The 17,377-nt window shown below is 44.5% G+C and overlaps 1 protein-coding gene across 3 annotated transcripts in view; it reads left to right on the top strand.

The window, feature by feature from the left end:
* Positions 1-16,229, top strand: part of gcgra (glucagon receptor a) — a 36,316-nt gene extending 20,087 nt beyond the window's left edge. Inside the window, exons 1-14 of one of the 3 annotated variants that reach the window (XM_062407409.1) lie at positions 2,955-3,123; positions 4,487-4,634; positions 5,066-5,162; positions 6,112-6,219; positions 7,031-7,125; positions 7,261-7,355; positions 7,472-7,661; positions 8,648-8,807; positions 8,923-8,983; positions 9,584-9,653; positions 11,639-11,727; positions 11,821-11,965; positions 13,094-13,135; positions 13,247-16,229. In XM_062407409.1, coding sequence (XP_062263393.1) covers positions 4,581-4,634; positions 5,066-5,162; positions 6,112-6,219; positions 7,031-7,125; positions 7,261-7,355; positions 7,472-7,661; positions 8,648-8,807; positions 8,923-8,983; positions 9,584-9,653; positions 11,639-11,727; positions 11,821-11,965; positions 13,094-13,135; positions 13,247-13,612 — 1,572 coding nt within the window. In that variant the 5' untranslated portion in view covers positions 2,955-3,123; positions 4,487-4,580 and the 3' untranslated portion in view covers positions 13,613-16,229. Of the gene's footprint in view, positions 1-2,954; positions 3,124-3,885; positions 3,973-4,486; positions 4,635-5,065; positions 5,163-6,111; positions 6,220-7,030; positions 7,126-7,260; positions 7,356-7,471; positions 7,662-8,647; positions 8,808-8,922; positions 8,984-9,583; positions 9,654-11,638; positions 11,728-11,820; positions 11,966-13,093; positions 13,136-13,246 lie in introns of those variants that run through there. The other 2 variants (XM_062407410.1, XM_062407408.1) reach the window with 2 other exon arrangements.
* The last annotated feature ends 1,148 nt before the right edge of the window (positions 16,230-17,377 follow it).

Here is a 17,377-nt window from a genome sequence, read left to right as displayed (position 1 = left end):
TTATGATCGTTTGTTAGCAAAATAATAAAAAAACCTACTTCCCCTGAAATTTGGTGGAAGGATGTGGTGTGTGGGAACATTTTCCCCATTTTCCCCAGGAAATAGTTCATGGATCTTGATGAAAAGAACAGGCACATTCAGGTTACTGGTATCTATGAGTGTGTGAAGTGTGGTGCGGCCTGAAGGAATTTTAGGGGAGTGTTAAGCTGTGTTTTCCGTGTGACAATGCATTTCTTATTACTACAGAGTGGCTAGAATACATTTGGGAAGTAAAAATGCTTTCCAGCCATCAACAACATCAGTAGTATTCTTCAGATCGTGACCATAGACTCTCAGAATAGGAAGCTTTTCTTCTAGATTCACGTAGAATCACAGAAATCCTTCCGTCTCACTTGAAGAATCCCGCAGAAAGAAAGGAAACAGTATCAGGAGATGGGTGAGAGAAAAGCCATTTCCATTAAATCACACTGATCCACAGTATAATGAAGGATAAAGGCCCCAGATCTAAATTTTTCAGAAGAAGACAAAAACAAAGATCCAGATTATTTATCATTCTACAGACACATCCTGTTATAATTATGCACTATGATGCTCAATGAGTCAATGTACGTTTAGGACACTTTCCAGAAAGAAGTCAGTTGAGGAAAAGCTTCCTCTTTGATTCGAGTATTTTTAATCTTTACAGCGGACGGACTTTCCATCACAGACAGAACCCAGGTGCTTCTGTTCACATTTTTGTGCAGCAACCTCAAATCAAACAGATCTGCTTCTCTTCGTGATACGCTGACGATGACTTTTGGTGAAGTAGGACATCAGCAGGAAGCTTTTGGTTGATTTCCTGTTTAGTCATGTAGATATTAAACTGCTGCGTTGCCATGACCTCAATCATATTCTCCCATGTAATGGAAATCTCTTTGTGCTATGTTGTTCTACTTTTTTTTTTGAAGAAAAACCCATATAGCTTGAGATATCACGTACTGAAGAAAAAAAATTATCCATGTTTGCTGAGTTGGACATTTGCTGGAGAGTCCCACAGAGGAGATGATATATTGATGAAGCATTTACACACTTACAGATTAGGGTTCTGTCTGAATGAAGATCAGGTTACTCATGAGGCATGCATCGCCCACGTTTAAGCGATGTCCTATAATCTCTGCAGCTGCAGGGTCACAGGGCGTCTCCTCTGAACTCTGCCTCACCCCCAGTACGCAGACAGTGATGCTGTCGTACAGCAGTGTCATGCTCAGAGAAACATCGACAGCCCAGGGGCACACATGCTTTGGCTTCAGTCGAAGCTGGGCTGCATATTCACATTAATGATAATCTACTCGATTGAGGTCTCTGTTCTGAAACAAAGCCGGATTAGTGGACGTTGCTTTTATAGATGCACTTTGGCCTCAAAGAAGATGGCAGCAGGACTTTGTCTTAACAATCGCCAGAACCTCTGCATCTGGAAAAGTTGCAGCGTGATAGATCGCTGCTCAGGGGCCTTTTTCTCTGAGCCGGACAGTTATTGTGTTTTCCAAGAGGATTGTTTTTGAAGCCCGGTCGCTCCCTCTCTCCCCCCCCCCCCCCCCCCCCCCCCCCCCGCCCCCGCATTCATGCACGCACGCTCACCCTTTTGTAATTTTATTTGTGAGACAGTGTAATCAAATGAAAGGTTAGTACTCTCCAGCAAACAACAGTATTTGTTAGTGTCCATTGTAGCGAACGGTCCGACATGCACTTGAACACAGAGCACAGGGAATTGCCGTCATTCATTTGCGATTGTCATTGTGTTCTTTTTTATTCTATTTTTTACACAAGCAAAAATAAAATAAAATGTATTATTCAAACAAAAATGTCTGTCCTTTCAATCTGAAGCAGCGATGACCATGGAACTGTTGTTTAACATTTTTATTATTTCACAAGTATCAATAAAAAGATCCAAGGCAAAGCAACAACGGTAGATCATCGTTGTAACATTGGACACATCCATAGGAAGAGAAGCATTTCTCTGTAGCTTGTTAGGAAACAAGCTCAAACAAACGAAGAGGTCCCTCTGGTTCTGCCGGTGTGACACCTCCTAAATCAGATGTGCCGCAACAGTGAGAAAAGCTCCGGGTTATTTCCCGGAATGCGACGCGTGTTCCAGAGCACCTCCCTCGGTCTGGATCCACAGGGGGAGCGAGTCCGCCCGGATACCATAATGGCAGAATACACAAGCCAAACCTCGCACCTACAATCACATTACTTCTACTCCCGCTGCTTCCACCTAAAGGCCGATGTGATTCCCATCGCCCTGTGTCTAACGTGTGAGCACACATATTGTTAGTGACAAATCCGTGCAGATAAAGCGTGAGAGCTGAACGAGCGCATGGCTCCGGGGTGCGTCTTTTTAATAATCCCCCGTTGTGGCAACTTTGTGCTGTTTTTGAGGAACGCGTGTTCATTCTAGGGAAAGCCTGATTTTGTGCTCAGCTGCCGGGCATGCAGTGATGTCTCAGCTGAAATGATGCAGATGCATCAGTGCAGAGCACTGGCACAACTGGGATGTGAAGATTTTGTAGATTTGACGGAGGTGAAGAGGAAGGAACAGTTTGGAGTAAAGGATTAAACAATTCAACATTTTATGCTGAATGTTGAATCTCTTCCATCATTTTTATCTGTTTCCCGTTGTGCTCCTAGAAACATACTGCAAGGTCTGCTGTCCTCAAACCTACGTGTGAACTACTACAAATATGTACTGGCCGGGGTTCCTATTGTTGGGACATACAACTGGGGTCAGGGGCCAGGACAGAGCTGAGAAACTGTTGTTCTTTTTCTTCTCCATATTTCTCTCTCTCACTTTGGCATTCCCCCTCTCTCCCCGTTTCTCTCTCCCTCCACTCTGAATCGGGTTAATCATTGCTTCTACTTGGTGCTAAGTTGCAGAAATTGTCGCAGGCGGACCGGCTGGTGTGTGTGTGTGTGTGTGTGTGAGAGAGAGAGAGAGGGAAAGAGAGAGGAGGGCAACCCTTGGAAAACACTTGTGCCGTCAGCAGGACCATGTGCTCGGCCACACGTGTGTCAGCCTCGGTTCTCAGCTCGGACTCATGCTTGAACATGATTCACTCTCAGAACGATGCCCGATCACTTTCCTTGGTAAGAGCTGATCTGTGTGTCTTCTTTGAAATGGAGGAAATTAACATCCGACCTGTTTTCTTGCCACTTTGCGTGAAGCGTGCGTCAGTTTCACATGAAGATGTGGTTGGCATAAGTTAAATAATAATAATGAGCCGTAACAGTGGGGGTGTTTCACATGTTTGTTTGTTGCAAGCCTCTTATTTTGCCAGGAAGAGCTGGGGCTTCTGTGCGTCTGACGGTGTCTAGGGCAGGAAAGTCATTTCTGTGATCTCAGCTGGACCAACACTGATCTGATGTCAGACTTGACAGGAGTATCTCCGATCCCTGGGGCGCCGGCGGGGGCAATCAGTCACTATGTACTATAGCTAATGGTTACTGCATCCTGGTCATTACGCTGAACAGGCCATTTAGACAGTAAGGCTGTTTGTTTGCGATATGATCTGAAGTCAGCCCCATAGAGTTTTGTAATCTATAGAGCAGACGTTTAGACTGGGACCGAAAGCTACTGGGCGTCGTTCGCAGCCGAGACTTCATGAGCTTGTTGACATGATCAGTAAAAACCCAGACTGAGAGAGGTCTTTGATTTCGACATCACAGACATCTGTCCTCCTGACACACACTGCGCTCTTATCTCCTGGGCAAACACCACGTCCCCGGTAAACCAAAAGAAAACCCCCAAAAACGGACCAGCTCGAGTCCCTCCTCCCCCCCGCCATGAGACTGGAACGGAATGGAATTTGAAACGTTTTAGCCAAAAATGTTTCCACGGTCAAGGTGTTTTTTGCAGAAACGTTTCAGATTTCGTTCCGTTCTCCCGCTTCGAGCGAATCTCCCGCGGGGAGCTTTGCGGCACCGATCGATGCGCAGGTGAGTGACCTCTGGCACACACTGACATACGCTCAACCAAAACACCCACAGGATTTAAGATGAGGGTGGACAGCAGCCAACTGTGATTCACTGAGTGAGTGCAGTCCTGCCGAAGCCACCGCGGTCTGACCGAAGGCACAAACAGTGTTTCCTGGAGGTTTTGGGCTCTTCTCTTGAAGCTCTAGACAACGTGCTTCTGGGTCGTTCATCTTATGCACCGTTCACCTATATACCTCTGTGCCTGTTGCCATGGCCTTGATGCGTATTGACCTGATCAAGATAATTTTTTTAATCTTTCTAATAAGGAAGAATTTCTACATTCAAAGTCACACTAACATTTTCTCTTTGTGTTACCTCTGCATGCCCTCAGCTCTTGGTGTAACTGAAGTGCGATAGATATATGACCCAGCCTTTTTACCTGGTTTGGTCCTCTGGTTCCGCCGGGCCCAGCTGAGGTAATAACTTGTGTGTTTGTTATGAGCTTTGATGGATTGTGTGTCTCTGTGTCATGCAGGCAGTGTGGTGTGCGTAGATAAGCCCCCTTATGAGGTGAAAACTCTTCCCCATCCTGCAATTTCCCCTCCCAGCACCAACAGCAGGAAAAAGGGATGTCACGGCTGTTCCTCCTTTTGGCAACGCTCGTCGTCTCCTGCAGCGTCCAGGTGGGTCCCAGAAGCAAACACAAACACACACACACACACACACAGACACACACAAACAAACACAGTGCCGGGTTCTGAAACAAACCAGAGAGACGTCCTGTCGAAGCCGAAACAAACTTTCTGTTAATGACATGAGTGTTATGGTGCACAATATATCAGTCTTTCCATACAAAAGGACACGCCCCATCCTTTGTGACAACACATTGGAGTAGAGCAGTGTCATTATGATGAATTGCAGCGCTAGTTTGAGGATGGGCTGATACAGCTGCTGAGTACAAGACGTGAGTTAAAACAGATGAATGCCAATGCAGTTTATACACCTGTGTTCTCTTGAGTGGGGCTCATAGTCCCAAAAATTGTCTTGCACTACATCAAGTGCATGAATAATGGGCCCTTCCGCCAAAACCAATATCGTACGTATGTTTCCTCAGGTGTCTCCCGCTGCCACCCTGGATAAGCTGAAGGAGAGTTTGAAGTTGTACATGGACGAGTGTGATCGCAACAACAGCCGAGACCCGCCGAGCACCGGTGAGCCAAACAGTTCTCAAAACAGACGTTTCACCATAACCAGTTTCCTAGAGTATTGAAAGTTATAACTTGTATGCCTCTGCGCCCATTGTGGTGATCAGAGCTGATGACGGTGTCTGGGTTGCTGTTGACCTGATCACCACATCTACGCAGCAGAGTTAATACTTCCTGTCTCTGTCTGAGGATGGGTTTGTGTTGTGACGAGTCTGTGCAAAGTAAAGTAAACTCCAGCTGGGTTGTGCATTTGCGAAAGGCAAACTCTGGGTAAACTCCATAGACAATTATCCAGATTTTACCTGGAGGTCATGTCACTAAACGGCTTGAGAGGATCCTTTCAAATTATGAGTGGGTCAAAGGTCAAGATCACAACAAATCATGATCTGGAGACTGAAAGTGCACTGGTTGGTGGAGGTGTATTTACCCTGGGTGCTTTTTAATACAGGATTATATTCAATAGTTAGTTAGGACTTTATAGCAAACGCTGCCCATCAGGCGTTCCCATGTTTTATGCTTGTGCGACAGACATTGTTTGCCCCACCATTGAAAAAGCTAGCTTCCCTCCCTGTTCAACAGAAACTCCCCTCCCCCACTCTGCAGTAATCACGTACCCTTCCTGTCACCACATGAGTATTATGGCAAATTAGCAGGAGATGAGACCGAACACATCATACATCTGAACATCCACCTGCCCATACACCCAACAGCCAGCAATCTTTACTTCCTCTGTTATGAAGATGAAAGGTGTGCTATAAGAGGACGGTCAGCAATGGGGGTCTCTGATGAAAGACACTGTAATGACTACCAGTATCCATCCCTTCAAAGACATGTTACTGTCAACCACAACCTTGAGACCACTCCAGGTCGTACACAGCAAAGAAAGGTGCAAGGGCTCCGACTGTACAAGATAATCCCTCCTGTATTTTTATACTTTTTCTTTTTCTACCCCCAGGCCTCTTGTGCAACAGGACGTTTGACAATTACGCCTGTTGGCCTGACGGAGTCCCCAACACCACTGTGAGCGTGCCATGTCCGTGGTATCTGCCATGGTACCATGAAGGTGAGAGACATGTGGGTTAGTGGACAGACGCTGAATGGGAGTTGATCCAGAGTAACTTTAAATATCCTGCAGAGAAAGATGGCTGTCTGGTCAATCTGTCCGGTGTGTGTGTTTACGTGTGTGTGCGTGTGTGTTTACTTGTACTTATGTACAAATTAAGTGAGGATATTCTGGCCGATTCTCCCTTTAGTTTTAAGATGCATCACTGTTTCTACGTTTGCGCCTTCTACTGCTCTGGGCCCAAAAACAGAAATAGTTGGAAACGCAGGTCCCGTCTTAGTTTTCAAACTTAGTATGCGTTGAAGTAGTGACAGACAAAAACAGAGACATTAGGAGACAAGGACCAAGTCACACACATTCCTTTGCTGACCGGTTCCCATCCGTCATGACTCTCACACAGTCGTAAACATTGACTGCTCCATCTCGTCGTCAGTCCAACAAAAGTAATTCACCCGTCCTTATTATTGTTTCTTGTTCATTGTATGTGCTTCCTGTTCAAAGTGGCACACACCCAGTGTACAATTGTAACTGGTGTGTTAGCATGGACAGAGGTTGTTAATGATGTTGAGCTCAAACTCTTAAATGGACTGAGATTATTTTGTTTTAAATTGAAAATGTTGTAGTATGGATGTAGCCTCGGTGACACCAATAGATTGTTAATGAATGTCAGGTTAGAGGTTGGCACGGACTGTACTATTGTTAAGGTTACATTTGAAGTAAGGCTGTAAAAATGAATGGAAGTCATTGCAATGTCCTAACAAGCATAGCCGTTCACTCTGTTGTGTGTGTGTGTGTGGGTGGGTGTGTGTAGTTCTGCACGGTATGGTGTATCAGGAGTGTGACGCAAACGGCCAGTGGGTGGCTACGAAGAATACCAGCGAGTGTGACTCCAATAATCCAAGGAAGGTAAGAGAATGATCTCCTGGTCAAACTTCACATCATGGAGTCACTGTTAGAAGAACTAAACCTCTGACAGATATTACCCCTCAAATGAAAGACAGGAAAGCCTAAGTCCATGTTTGTATGTGTATTAAATTGCAGCAGTACTATGGCCACATCCGGATCATGTACACAGTGGGATATTCCTTATCTCTGGTGGCTTTGGTGCTGGCGCTCGGTATCCTCATATTCTTCAGGTACAGAGGTTTTTCATATGAATTCCAGTTGATTCTACATCAAACAAAGCCCAAAGTGGAAATAATGGTTGTGGTGGTTTGTACCAGTGTTGTCGCTCTTTCTATCCTCTCATTAGGAAGCTGCACTGCATGAGGAACAACATCCACATGAACCTGTTTGCCTCCTTCATCCTGCGAGCGCTGTCTATCCTCATCAAGGACGCTCTGCTGGTGGCCAACATCACATCGCAGGACCTCAACAGGGACCAGGAGCAGGAATTCCCCCGGGCGTCCATGCCTCCAGTGGAGCTGCTGGTCAACAACGAGGTCAGTGCGAGTGATCCGCAGATAAACGACAAGCTGTAAAGGACAGTGTTTTACAGTGACCATTAGGAGACTGGATACAAATTGTGATTTATTTTCTTTGTGTCTGGGCATTTATATCTCAGTCTTCACTTTAGGGGTTAATTAACAATAAGGAATTAAGTGGTGTTTCTTATTTAAATGTTTCAGGGGTTTAGTGTTGCCCTTTTAAGTCCTGTTTTTATTTCATATAAGATGATTCCTCTGTTATTTGCCTCGTTGGCAGTTCCTCTGGATTTAGCAAAACTGCAAAACAGAACAAAACTAAAAAGGCACTCAAGGCTGCACAATCCTGCAAAATTGAATGGGCATAATGATGATGTATATTTAACAATAAAACCAAATCATTGGACAGTTAGTAAAGAGCATATCTGCCAAGGCCCAGCTGTCACCTTATGAAACAACCTTTAAATTCACTACAGCACACATAATAAAATAAAATCCTGAATCCACCTCCTGTTCTGGATCTACACCGAAAATCAATGGGTTCTTCCGTCGGTCATGTTCCACTTACCCACACAATTTCATGGAAATCGGTTTTGTACTTTTTGCGTTATCCTGTTCACAATCTAACAAACAGAGAAAAGCACTAAGTACTCAGAGGTAAAGATCGTGTTGGGCCTTTTGGAAACAATTAAGGTAATTTTGTGGAAATGCAGTGGTACAGAACCAGAGCAGGGAGGGTCTACTGTGTAGGTTGATGTGTGGAGTGTTTGTGTTGTGTGTGTGTGTGTGTGTGTGTGTGTGTGGGGGGGGGGGGGGGGCGGTGACAGCTGGATGAGGTTGGGGTTAAAGACGCTGCTGTTGCACAATCTGCACACCGTGGGCACAAAGTCCCGGCGGCGGAAGGAGCTGCTCCCATCTGCTGCATCTCACCACTCCCATCATCCCCAAACTAAATAAGGCTGAACATCTCACTGGTCAAAGAAACCTCGCCGCTTGTCTTACAGATAACAGTGAGCTGTCGCATCGCCGTGGTGATGATGCAATACAGCATCATGGCCAACACCTACTGGCTGCTGGTGGAGGGCATCTACCTCCACAACCTGCTGGTGATCACCGTGTTCACCGAGAGGAACTACTTCAAAATCTACCTGTGCATCGGCTGGGGTGAGCGGGAGTAATAAGTCCGTGGACGCAGGCTCGTTTTCTGTGAGGATCGAATATCTGCACCACAAAGAAAGAGCAGATAAAGTGTAAAACGACCATTCTCTTTTCTTCACAGGTACTCCGTTGATATTCCTTGTGCCCTGGGTGATAGCTAAATATCTGTATGAAAATCAAGAGTAAGTTTCCACAGTGCTCTCCGCCTCTCTCTCCCTCTCCCTCATTCTTTCCGTCACTTCTCTTCCTGTAGTCCAAACGAGAGTCTGCCAAACATTCTACGTTTGAGCTCATCCTTGTTGACTTCTCAACTGGACTGCACCACATGGCAGACGCTCCTCATCCTAAATGTATGAGTGTTGATACAGCTCATGGTCAATTTAACACATAATTTCGATGTGAGGAGTTGGCTGCAATTGAAGATTTCGCACAGACATGTTTAATTTTGTGCAGGATGTCAAATCTGGAAACTGTGCAGAAGGGAAGTTGTGTTCGGGCAGCTGTGATCGTTCATGATAATGTCTAGCGCCTGAAATGTCTCATGCCGTCTCGCAGGGTCTGGCATACACACTTCAGCTGTAAATGAGGTGAAGGAGATTTTAAGGCCACACTCTCCAAACCATAAACACATGCTTTAAAAAACCCCACAGCAGTGTAGTGCTCCCTGTCATCAGCCAGATTCTGTTTTAGAAAGAGCTGATCAAAATGTGTTAAAGGATGAGCCACGTCTAAAAGCATGGGACCTTTGATGCATTTTTCAATCTCTGCTTTTTCTCTTTCAGGTGCTGGGGGCAAAACATAGACATGAATTACTGGTGGATCATACGTTCCCCGATTCTGCTGGCAGTTGTGGTAAATTTCCTCTTCCTTCTTCTCATTCCATTTCTCTGTCTCCTGCACTTTCTGAACATACACTGGAAAACATTTTAGGCTCTCCCTGTATTTTAAAATGATGGGAAAATCGTAAATCTAACATTACAAGAATAAACTTTTTACTGAAGTTTGTCATGTGACCTAAGAAAAACATTCAGTTTGAATGGAATACATTGAATATCTATTTTAAACTTTTTTTAAATTGGGATTTTCCTTTTGACAAATCTTGCATAATTTTCTGTAATTTTACCAAAAAATACCTTTGTTAAGCAACCTATCAGTTTATAATACATTGGATACAAATACTGTTAAAAGTAAATTTAAAATTGATAATATTTTAGAATTATTTATTTCAAGAATATAACAATATGGCTGAAGAAAGAAAGACATTTTGCATAAATGATTTCATATTTTACATCCATACAGTTGCTTTCACTTTGGTTTATTCTTTAAAATTCAAAAATAAGTGGGTTTAACGTTATAAAAACTGCAAAACCATAAAGTTAAATGTTATAAAGTTATATAACTGTTTTATGCTTTCTTACATTTATTCCAAATCAAGGATACCATTGCAATGAATTCCTCAAAACATATTTCAATGTACATGTGGGGTGTGCAATGATTAGTCTTAACACAAGAACCATATATATATATAAACCAGCATTTCCTTTTCCATTCTTACACTGCTATGTAATATTAAACACACCTCATTTATTCATGAAGTATAAAAGACTGTCTGTGCTTTGGGCCCAACATCTGGGAAACATGTTCAGAGTCAAAGGTTCCTGGATCAGTGAAACACGATATATCTTTTTGTAACTGCACAATGTAGCTGCTCTCTACGCATTCTGTGTCCAGACCTTTTATTGTAGGTGAGCCCTGCACAGGTCGGTCCTGATCCTACATATAAGTCAGATGGGTCATGGCTCTAGTGCCGGGTCAATTACACAGGCATGCCACGTTTTTCCATACATTAATCATCCTGCTAAGTGGCTTGTATCTCACAGGAATTCCTGTGTTTGAGTTGTCGCAGGGATGGGGGGGCTGGTTCCCGTTTCACTGTTTCCTTCTGTATGTGTGAGTGTGTGTGTGTGTGTGTGTGTGTGTGTGTGTGTGTGTGTGTGTGTGTGTCTATCTGACTTTCCCCATTCAAGTAATTTCTGCAACTTCCACAAATTCAACAATAATCGTTTATACAAATATATAAAATATGATATAATGTAGGAGATGTAGACATTTACGTGTACGTATTGTGTGTATAGATTATGTAGAAGTGTGATGGTAATTTTGCAGGCAGGGGATGTGGCTTTTTATAGCTTGTGGTCCAAAAACACGTTTGTTGTGTTTTCATTTTTCGAAATGTTACAAAGTGGGCTAATGTTGAATAACATGCACACGTTCCTTGTTTGGGCAGTTTTACAGAACAAAACATGATCGAAACACAATCTAACGCAATACAATTCAAAGAGCAGGCAGCTGTTTCATTCATAATAATCCAAGACTATAATTATATGTACAACCTAGGCACAGCTTCACTTCCTCCTCTCATCCACCTGTAAATTATCCATACCTTGGTTGTTAATAAAAAGGTCACATCACCAGTAATACTCATCAGGAGACCACCACTACCTCTTGAAATGCCAACTGCTGTGAAAAGGTTTCCTGAAAACAGGAAGCATTTGCTGCGTTCACAAATATTATAGATCACAAAGACATTCATTTGTTTTATTTAGCACTTTTTTATTTCATCTGAGGTATTGTGTTATTCATCACAGAGTTTTTCCTTGTTCAAATACTGTACATCTGGGAATATAACCCCCCCCCCCCCGTAAATTCTCAGTGCTTTGAGCAGCACAGACAACATTTCCTACACCTCTGCTGCTCAAATATTATACTATTTCTAAATCTGTTAAACATGCAATTGAAACTGTGTTTATCAACGCTGGTGTCTCTGTCCCTCACAGATCAACTTCCTCATCTTCATCCATATCATTAAAATTCTTGTGTCAAAGCTTCGAGCGCACCAGATGAGATACACCGACTACAAGATCAGGTGAGTTCCAACATTGAAGCGCTTTGCCGTGAACTGTACACTGTTGTTGTTTCTTATTCTCTTAATCTGTCCTGTCCATTTTCTTTCTCTCAGGTTGGCTAAGTCGACTCTCACCCTGATCCCCCTGCTGGGTATCCATCAGGTGGTCTTCATCTTTGTGACGGACGAATCTACCAAGACCACCATCAGTTTGCGTCTCACCAAGCTCTTCATCGACCTCTTCCTCTCGTCCTTCCAGGTCGGACTCGGAGAAGAACTCCAACTAAAAGCCTCAGTTATTACTTTCACTTACCGAAAGAATGCCACATGTCATTTTCTGAAAAGAGACTGACTCATCAGTCCCCACGGGGAAAGTGTCACGGAACATTAAAACAGACGGTGAATCAGACGTTCAGTGGTTTCAGTGGAATCAGGAAGGCTCAGAGTTGAGACAGCCATGTGGTATTTTGTGATTCCATAAATCCCCACATTGTCGCTGTAATGAGAACAAATATTAAAAGAAAGAATGTTATACTGAGTAACGCCAAAGAAAGTGGTAAAACCTAAATACCTCAAATTTGAGTTTCTTAAACAATGGAGCTTGACGCACAATTACAGCTCAGACTTATTCAAATCTCTTGATCAAACCCAAATGTCAGTGCTTCACTAAATTACCAGCTTCTCTAACTGACGGGCGTGTTCAGTGATCTGTTCCCAAGTCTAAGCATCTGTCCGCTTATCTTGAGCCTCTCAGAAAACTGAGGAGTGCTGTATTTACTCCTGTGTCAGGAGGGATCACATTAACATAATGTGCTGTCGAGGCTGTTAACGGACGTGATGACAGTGACCTTTTCGCTACGGGGACACAGATGACATGTGTCAGGATTACAGCCAACCAGCAGGGGAACAGCCTCGAGGAGGAGAGCGTGGGAGAGGAGGCCGCTACGAGAATCTCAAAGTCATAGAGAGACGAGTGCAGTTGTAGTGGGACTTTCAGACAGGAGATAATGAGCGTGTACGTGAATTTGCGCAATCTGTAGACAAGGGGGCCGATCACTTTTCGAGCTGGCTTTGGTTGCCAGGTAAACAGGCAGTGCAGAGAGCAAGGAGGCAGAACACAATGCTAACTGTATTCACATGCAGATGGCTGCTCAGAGAGATTAGCCGAAATGCTGCGATTGGTGAAAAATTCATGTCGTAGATGTCGTCTCTCAGCTCCAACGCTATCGTGATGAGAAACCAAAGACAAACTCATGGCCTCGATATCCACTGGCCGTTGCTGCCCAGAATCTTTTTATCATCAGCAAATGGCCAATGGGCTTTGTACATTTTGAATTTGCGTGAGTAGCTATTATGAAGACTGACTCCGTATTCGCTCTGTCCACAGGGTCTATTGGTCGCCATCTTGTATTGCTTCGTGAACAAAGAAGTGAGTCTCTTCATTTGCACCAAATTAAAACAAAAACATCTCGTCGCCCCCCCCCGACTGTTCTCCTGGTTCACAGCTGTTAACATCTCCTCGTCTCCGTCCTCTCCTCAGGTGCAGTCTGAGATCCTGAAGAAGTGGAAACGCTGGAAGCTCGGGAGGAACATCGAGGAGGAGTACCGCCACACTTACAGCAATACCCCCAACACCAAGACCGGCAGCCTGCTGAACCACGTCTCCCGGTTGCCTCACCTCCCGGACATCGCCAAAGCCTCCGCTCCACTCTGCAGCCCCGAGGAGAGGCACATGCTGGTGGCCCGCTGCCACAACGGCGCGGCGCACAATACGGGGGAAGGGCAGTGCACCTCTCCGCTGCACCGGGGCACCGTCAGCAACTGCACCCTGGTGGAGGACCTCAGCCTCACGGACAAGGCGCAGTGTTACAAGGCAAAGCGGGAGAACGCAGAGAGCCGCCTGTGAAAGGCTCCGGGAACTCTGTGAGGAAACTTGGAGGGCATTGAGAGCGCTGGCTCCGACACACTGCGCTGGGTGGCTGTGAAGAGCTGGGCTGATGGAGTCATCTGTCAGAGCGGCCTTCCGCACAGAGATCAGTGACACCGGGAGACTGAACAGCACTCAGCCCTCTCCACGGCCTGAGTACGGAGGACAAAAAAACACGGCAGACGTCCTACGCCGAGGGTCCGAATGTGCTGTGAGCTTTGTGAATGCATTTCTGTAGATGTTTGTCGGACGGTGTAACAAACTGCTGCATGTTGAACAATGCAACAACAGAATCTCAAAGGCAGATATAAGCCCTGTAAAATAATACAAAAAAAGCCCAAAACCTCAAATAGCAACGGCAACAAAGGGGGAAAAAAAGGACGCAGGGGTCTTTTTACACAAGCCTCTGTTTTTCATTTGTGCTGTGAATTTGTAAATGTGTGTTTTTGTGGTACTGGAGGTTAAAGACAAAGTGGACGTTGAACTGTATACACAAAAAAAAAAAATACCAAACAAGTGACCCAGAAGAAGGACACTGCTTTTTCGCTCTGGTGTCTGTTAGTGTTTATGTCCGAACTGACTCTGGTGAACATGTACAGAAAAAGGAAGAGGCAGTTTCTGTCCACTGCACCTCACACAGGACGGTGACCACAGTGTTGTTTGAGTGTGTGTCGCCCCCCCCCCCCCCCCCCCCCCCTCCAGGGCCCAAGGGGAAATTGGCAGCTGCTCTCATTCTTGGCTTACGTATATATCTTCAAAGAGGTCAAGTGATGGTATGGGATGCATTATAAATAAGCTAAAGTGATGAGCGCTTGACTTGCTTAGCAGTTTTTACAATAAAAAAATCTTACGGGAGTTCTCTCCCTCCTCACCATCAAGATGTTATCTGACTCACACGGCCGATGTGAACTTGCTCACAATCACTCTTGAGATGAAAGCAGATCGGGGGAAGAGTGCACTCAAATCACGGAGTTAAAATAACACGGCACATAGACGTGACCTGTTAAGGCACACATGCATAATGTATGAATTCAACGCAGTGGCTCAAAGTAACATGTCACCTCTGGCGGAAGGGTGTGTGTTTGCGCGATGCTAAATAGAAGCTGTCGTGCATGCAGCCGCGTGCGCCATGCCATCGCACCAGTGTCTCCGCTGTGCAAAGGCCAAAAAGTCAAAGAGTCTGTGATAAAGACTGCATGCGGTCAGTTCCTCTACAGACAGGTCAGTATACAGCCTCATTCTGTGTCCGCGGGGCCTGTGGAGTCTGTGCAAAGCTCCACGCCCGTAAGAACATCAAATCCCCTCTGGTAAGCATGCTAGTGACAGCTAAATTAGCGGTGGTACAGTTGCTTCTGAATATATTGCTTTTTAGTTGTTGTTGTTTTTTTGAAAAAGGGAATATTCTTCAAAAACATCAGTTAACGTTTAAGTTGCTGAATATCTTTGCCAGAACTAACTCAACTTGGTATGTATGACTATTTGCACAATGTTAATTTATAATTGCTAAATACTGTGTGTATACAGTGTATATGTGATTTACCTGATTACTGTCCATATGTGTAATGTGCGTGTGTGTGTGTGTGTGTATATAAGAGTATATTTTCCGTTGGGTATGAATGTGTGTCGTTTCAGTATTCCAGATGTGTGCATGTGTTACAGTCGGTCGAATCAGCCGGTGGCAGCCAGAGGTGCAGCGGGTTGATGTGAAACAGTGCAACAGGCTTCACAGCGAGCGCAGAGATCAGGGGTCGATATGAGTCGGTCCCGCTCGAACACATACAGCCCCAAACCGCAGGACATTCCCAGAAGTCACGCCTATGGTAAGACGCAGCTCTTCGTTTTGTAATGGAAGCTGCTCTCAGCGTGATTCCTCCCAGTTATTTTTGCAGTTCAGAGTTAAATTGAAGCGCAGCAGCAACATGTTTTTCTTTCAGATAACAGCTCTGTGCATTCTACACTGCAGCCACGTGCTGGCGGGAATTGGGTTAGATAACTGAAATTGCTGCGGAGGACTGTAATGGAGCAGGCAGACAGTCAACAGTGTTGTTGAGTTGAGCCGGGAGTGTGATGCACACTGTGGCAGTGCTCTCGCCTCAGAGGTAATGAGTTGTGTCTTTCATGTTCCACGGAGCACGAGACACGTTTGGATATTGATACGTCAACAAAGGAATGTTGTGCACTTTTAGTAAAATAGGGTTCCGTGGTGTATATAGGTATATTGCAGATTTTATTTCAAACCAAAACATGTATTTGAAACCGTGATCATGTTTGTTTTCTTGAAACCAGCAGCTTGGGTCACTCCCCTCTCTGGACCAAAGTGGTTCTGTCTGAATGTATTCTCTAAAAAGGCCCAAACAGGAAGGTTCCTCTGTATGTTCTCATGAAGGTGGTTATGTACAGTGAATGTGGTTATGAGGAACCTGTCAGTACAAGCAGACTGTGTCCAGGTGTATACAGTTCATCTTATATTGTGTCCGCTTATCAAACTCTGTCCAACTAGTGAAAGAAGAAATGACAATGTACGTGAAAGAGGATTTTAACTGTTTTTTTTGTATTGGTGAACAATCACTATGTTAAAATAAAAAAGTAAAACGCATGTGCAAACCAGTCGTTCTTGGCGTTCTTATGATGTTGGCTGCGGTTGCTGGTTTGTACAAGAGGTGACATTTGATTCAGACCCACTGGAACTGTGTGTACTCACATTGTGCGCCTGTGTCAAACCGATTTCTGGTTTCTGTACTTTATGAAACCGTTGACCTGACGTACCTCATCTCGTGATTGCCCAACTGTGCAGAGGTGAGAAAGGAGCCAGCGGTTGAATTTCTCTCTCTCTCTTTTCGTTCTTTACACAGCTGAAGTGAAACTACGGACACTTTCCAGAAGTGTTGAAAATGTGACCAATCGCACGTCCCCCCCAGATCTCTGAGAGAGTGTAGTTTTCACCTGACCTTCAACAACATGTCATACATAATCCATCTGTCTGGGCGGAACACAGCTCACAACTGGCAGACACAGATGGCCGTGGACATCATGGACACCTGGAGCACTGGCATCTATATATAATATATAGTGTGGCTCAGGATGGAATTTAGTCAAGCCACACAAGAAATATCAAGCTGCTCAGCCAACTTGGCCAAACCTGAACCCAAATATTATTTTTAAATCGCCGCTTTGTCTGTTTTTGCCTTGTTATTCTATAAAGTAAAAAAGGATTAAAGCAGTGTCCAATTTTGTTTTTCAGCTGATGCATGGAATTCATGGAGCGCATGCACAGTGGGTAAAGCAGTGTCTACCCACACACAGTTGTTTTAGCATATTTTGAGTCATTAGCTGCAAGAGAATTGACTTTCTTAAGTTGGATCAGCATTGTTGAATTTATTTATTATTTATTTAATTTATCGTGCCCTTCAAAGTCAGAGCGCTGTCGCAAAGAGGAAATTTCCTATGCGAGTAAAAGTTTCCAACATTTCAGTGTGAAGTAAAATTGGATCTTGACAATCTCTCACAACGTGCACATGTACGTGATGTTAATCACACGGTGGTTTATATATAAAGCAAGTGTTTTATATTTGATCATGAAACCATTACATGTCCTCTGGGTATAAGAAGATAGAAAGTGTGTGTGTGTGTGTGGGGGGGGGGGGGGGGGGCAATTGATGGGATGTTTAAGTTGTTCCTTCGGTCCTGTGAACTGGGTTTGTGTCCTGATGTGAACGGAGACGTGGTGTGTGATCATGAAGTTAC

Source organism: Platichthys flesus, chromosome 16, assembly GCF_949316205.1.
Source record: "Platichthys flesus chromosome 16, fPlaFle2.1, whole genome shotgun sequence".
Taxonomy (NCBI): Eukaryota; Metazoa; Chordata; class Actinopteri; order Pleuronectiformes; family Pleuronectidae; genus Platichthys; species Platichthys flesus.
Note: the sequence above shows the minus strand (reverse complement) of the source record. Positions and strands in the feature narration are given on the sequence as shown.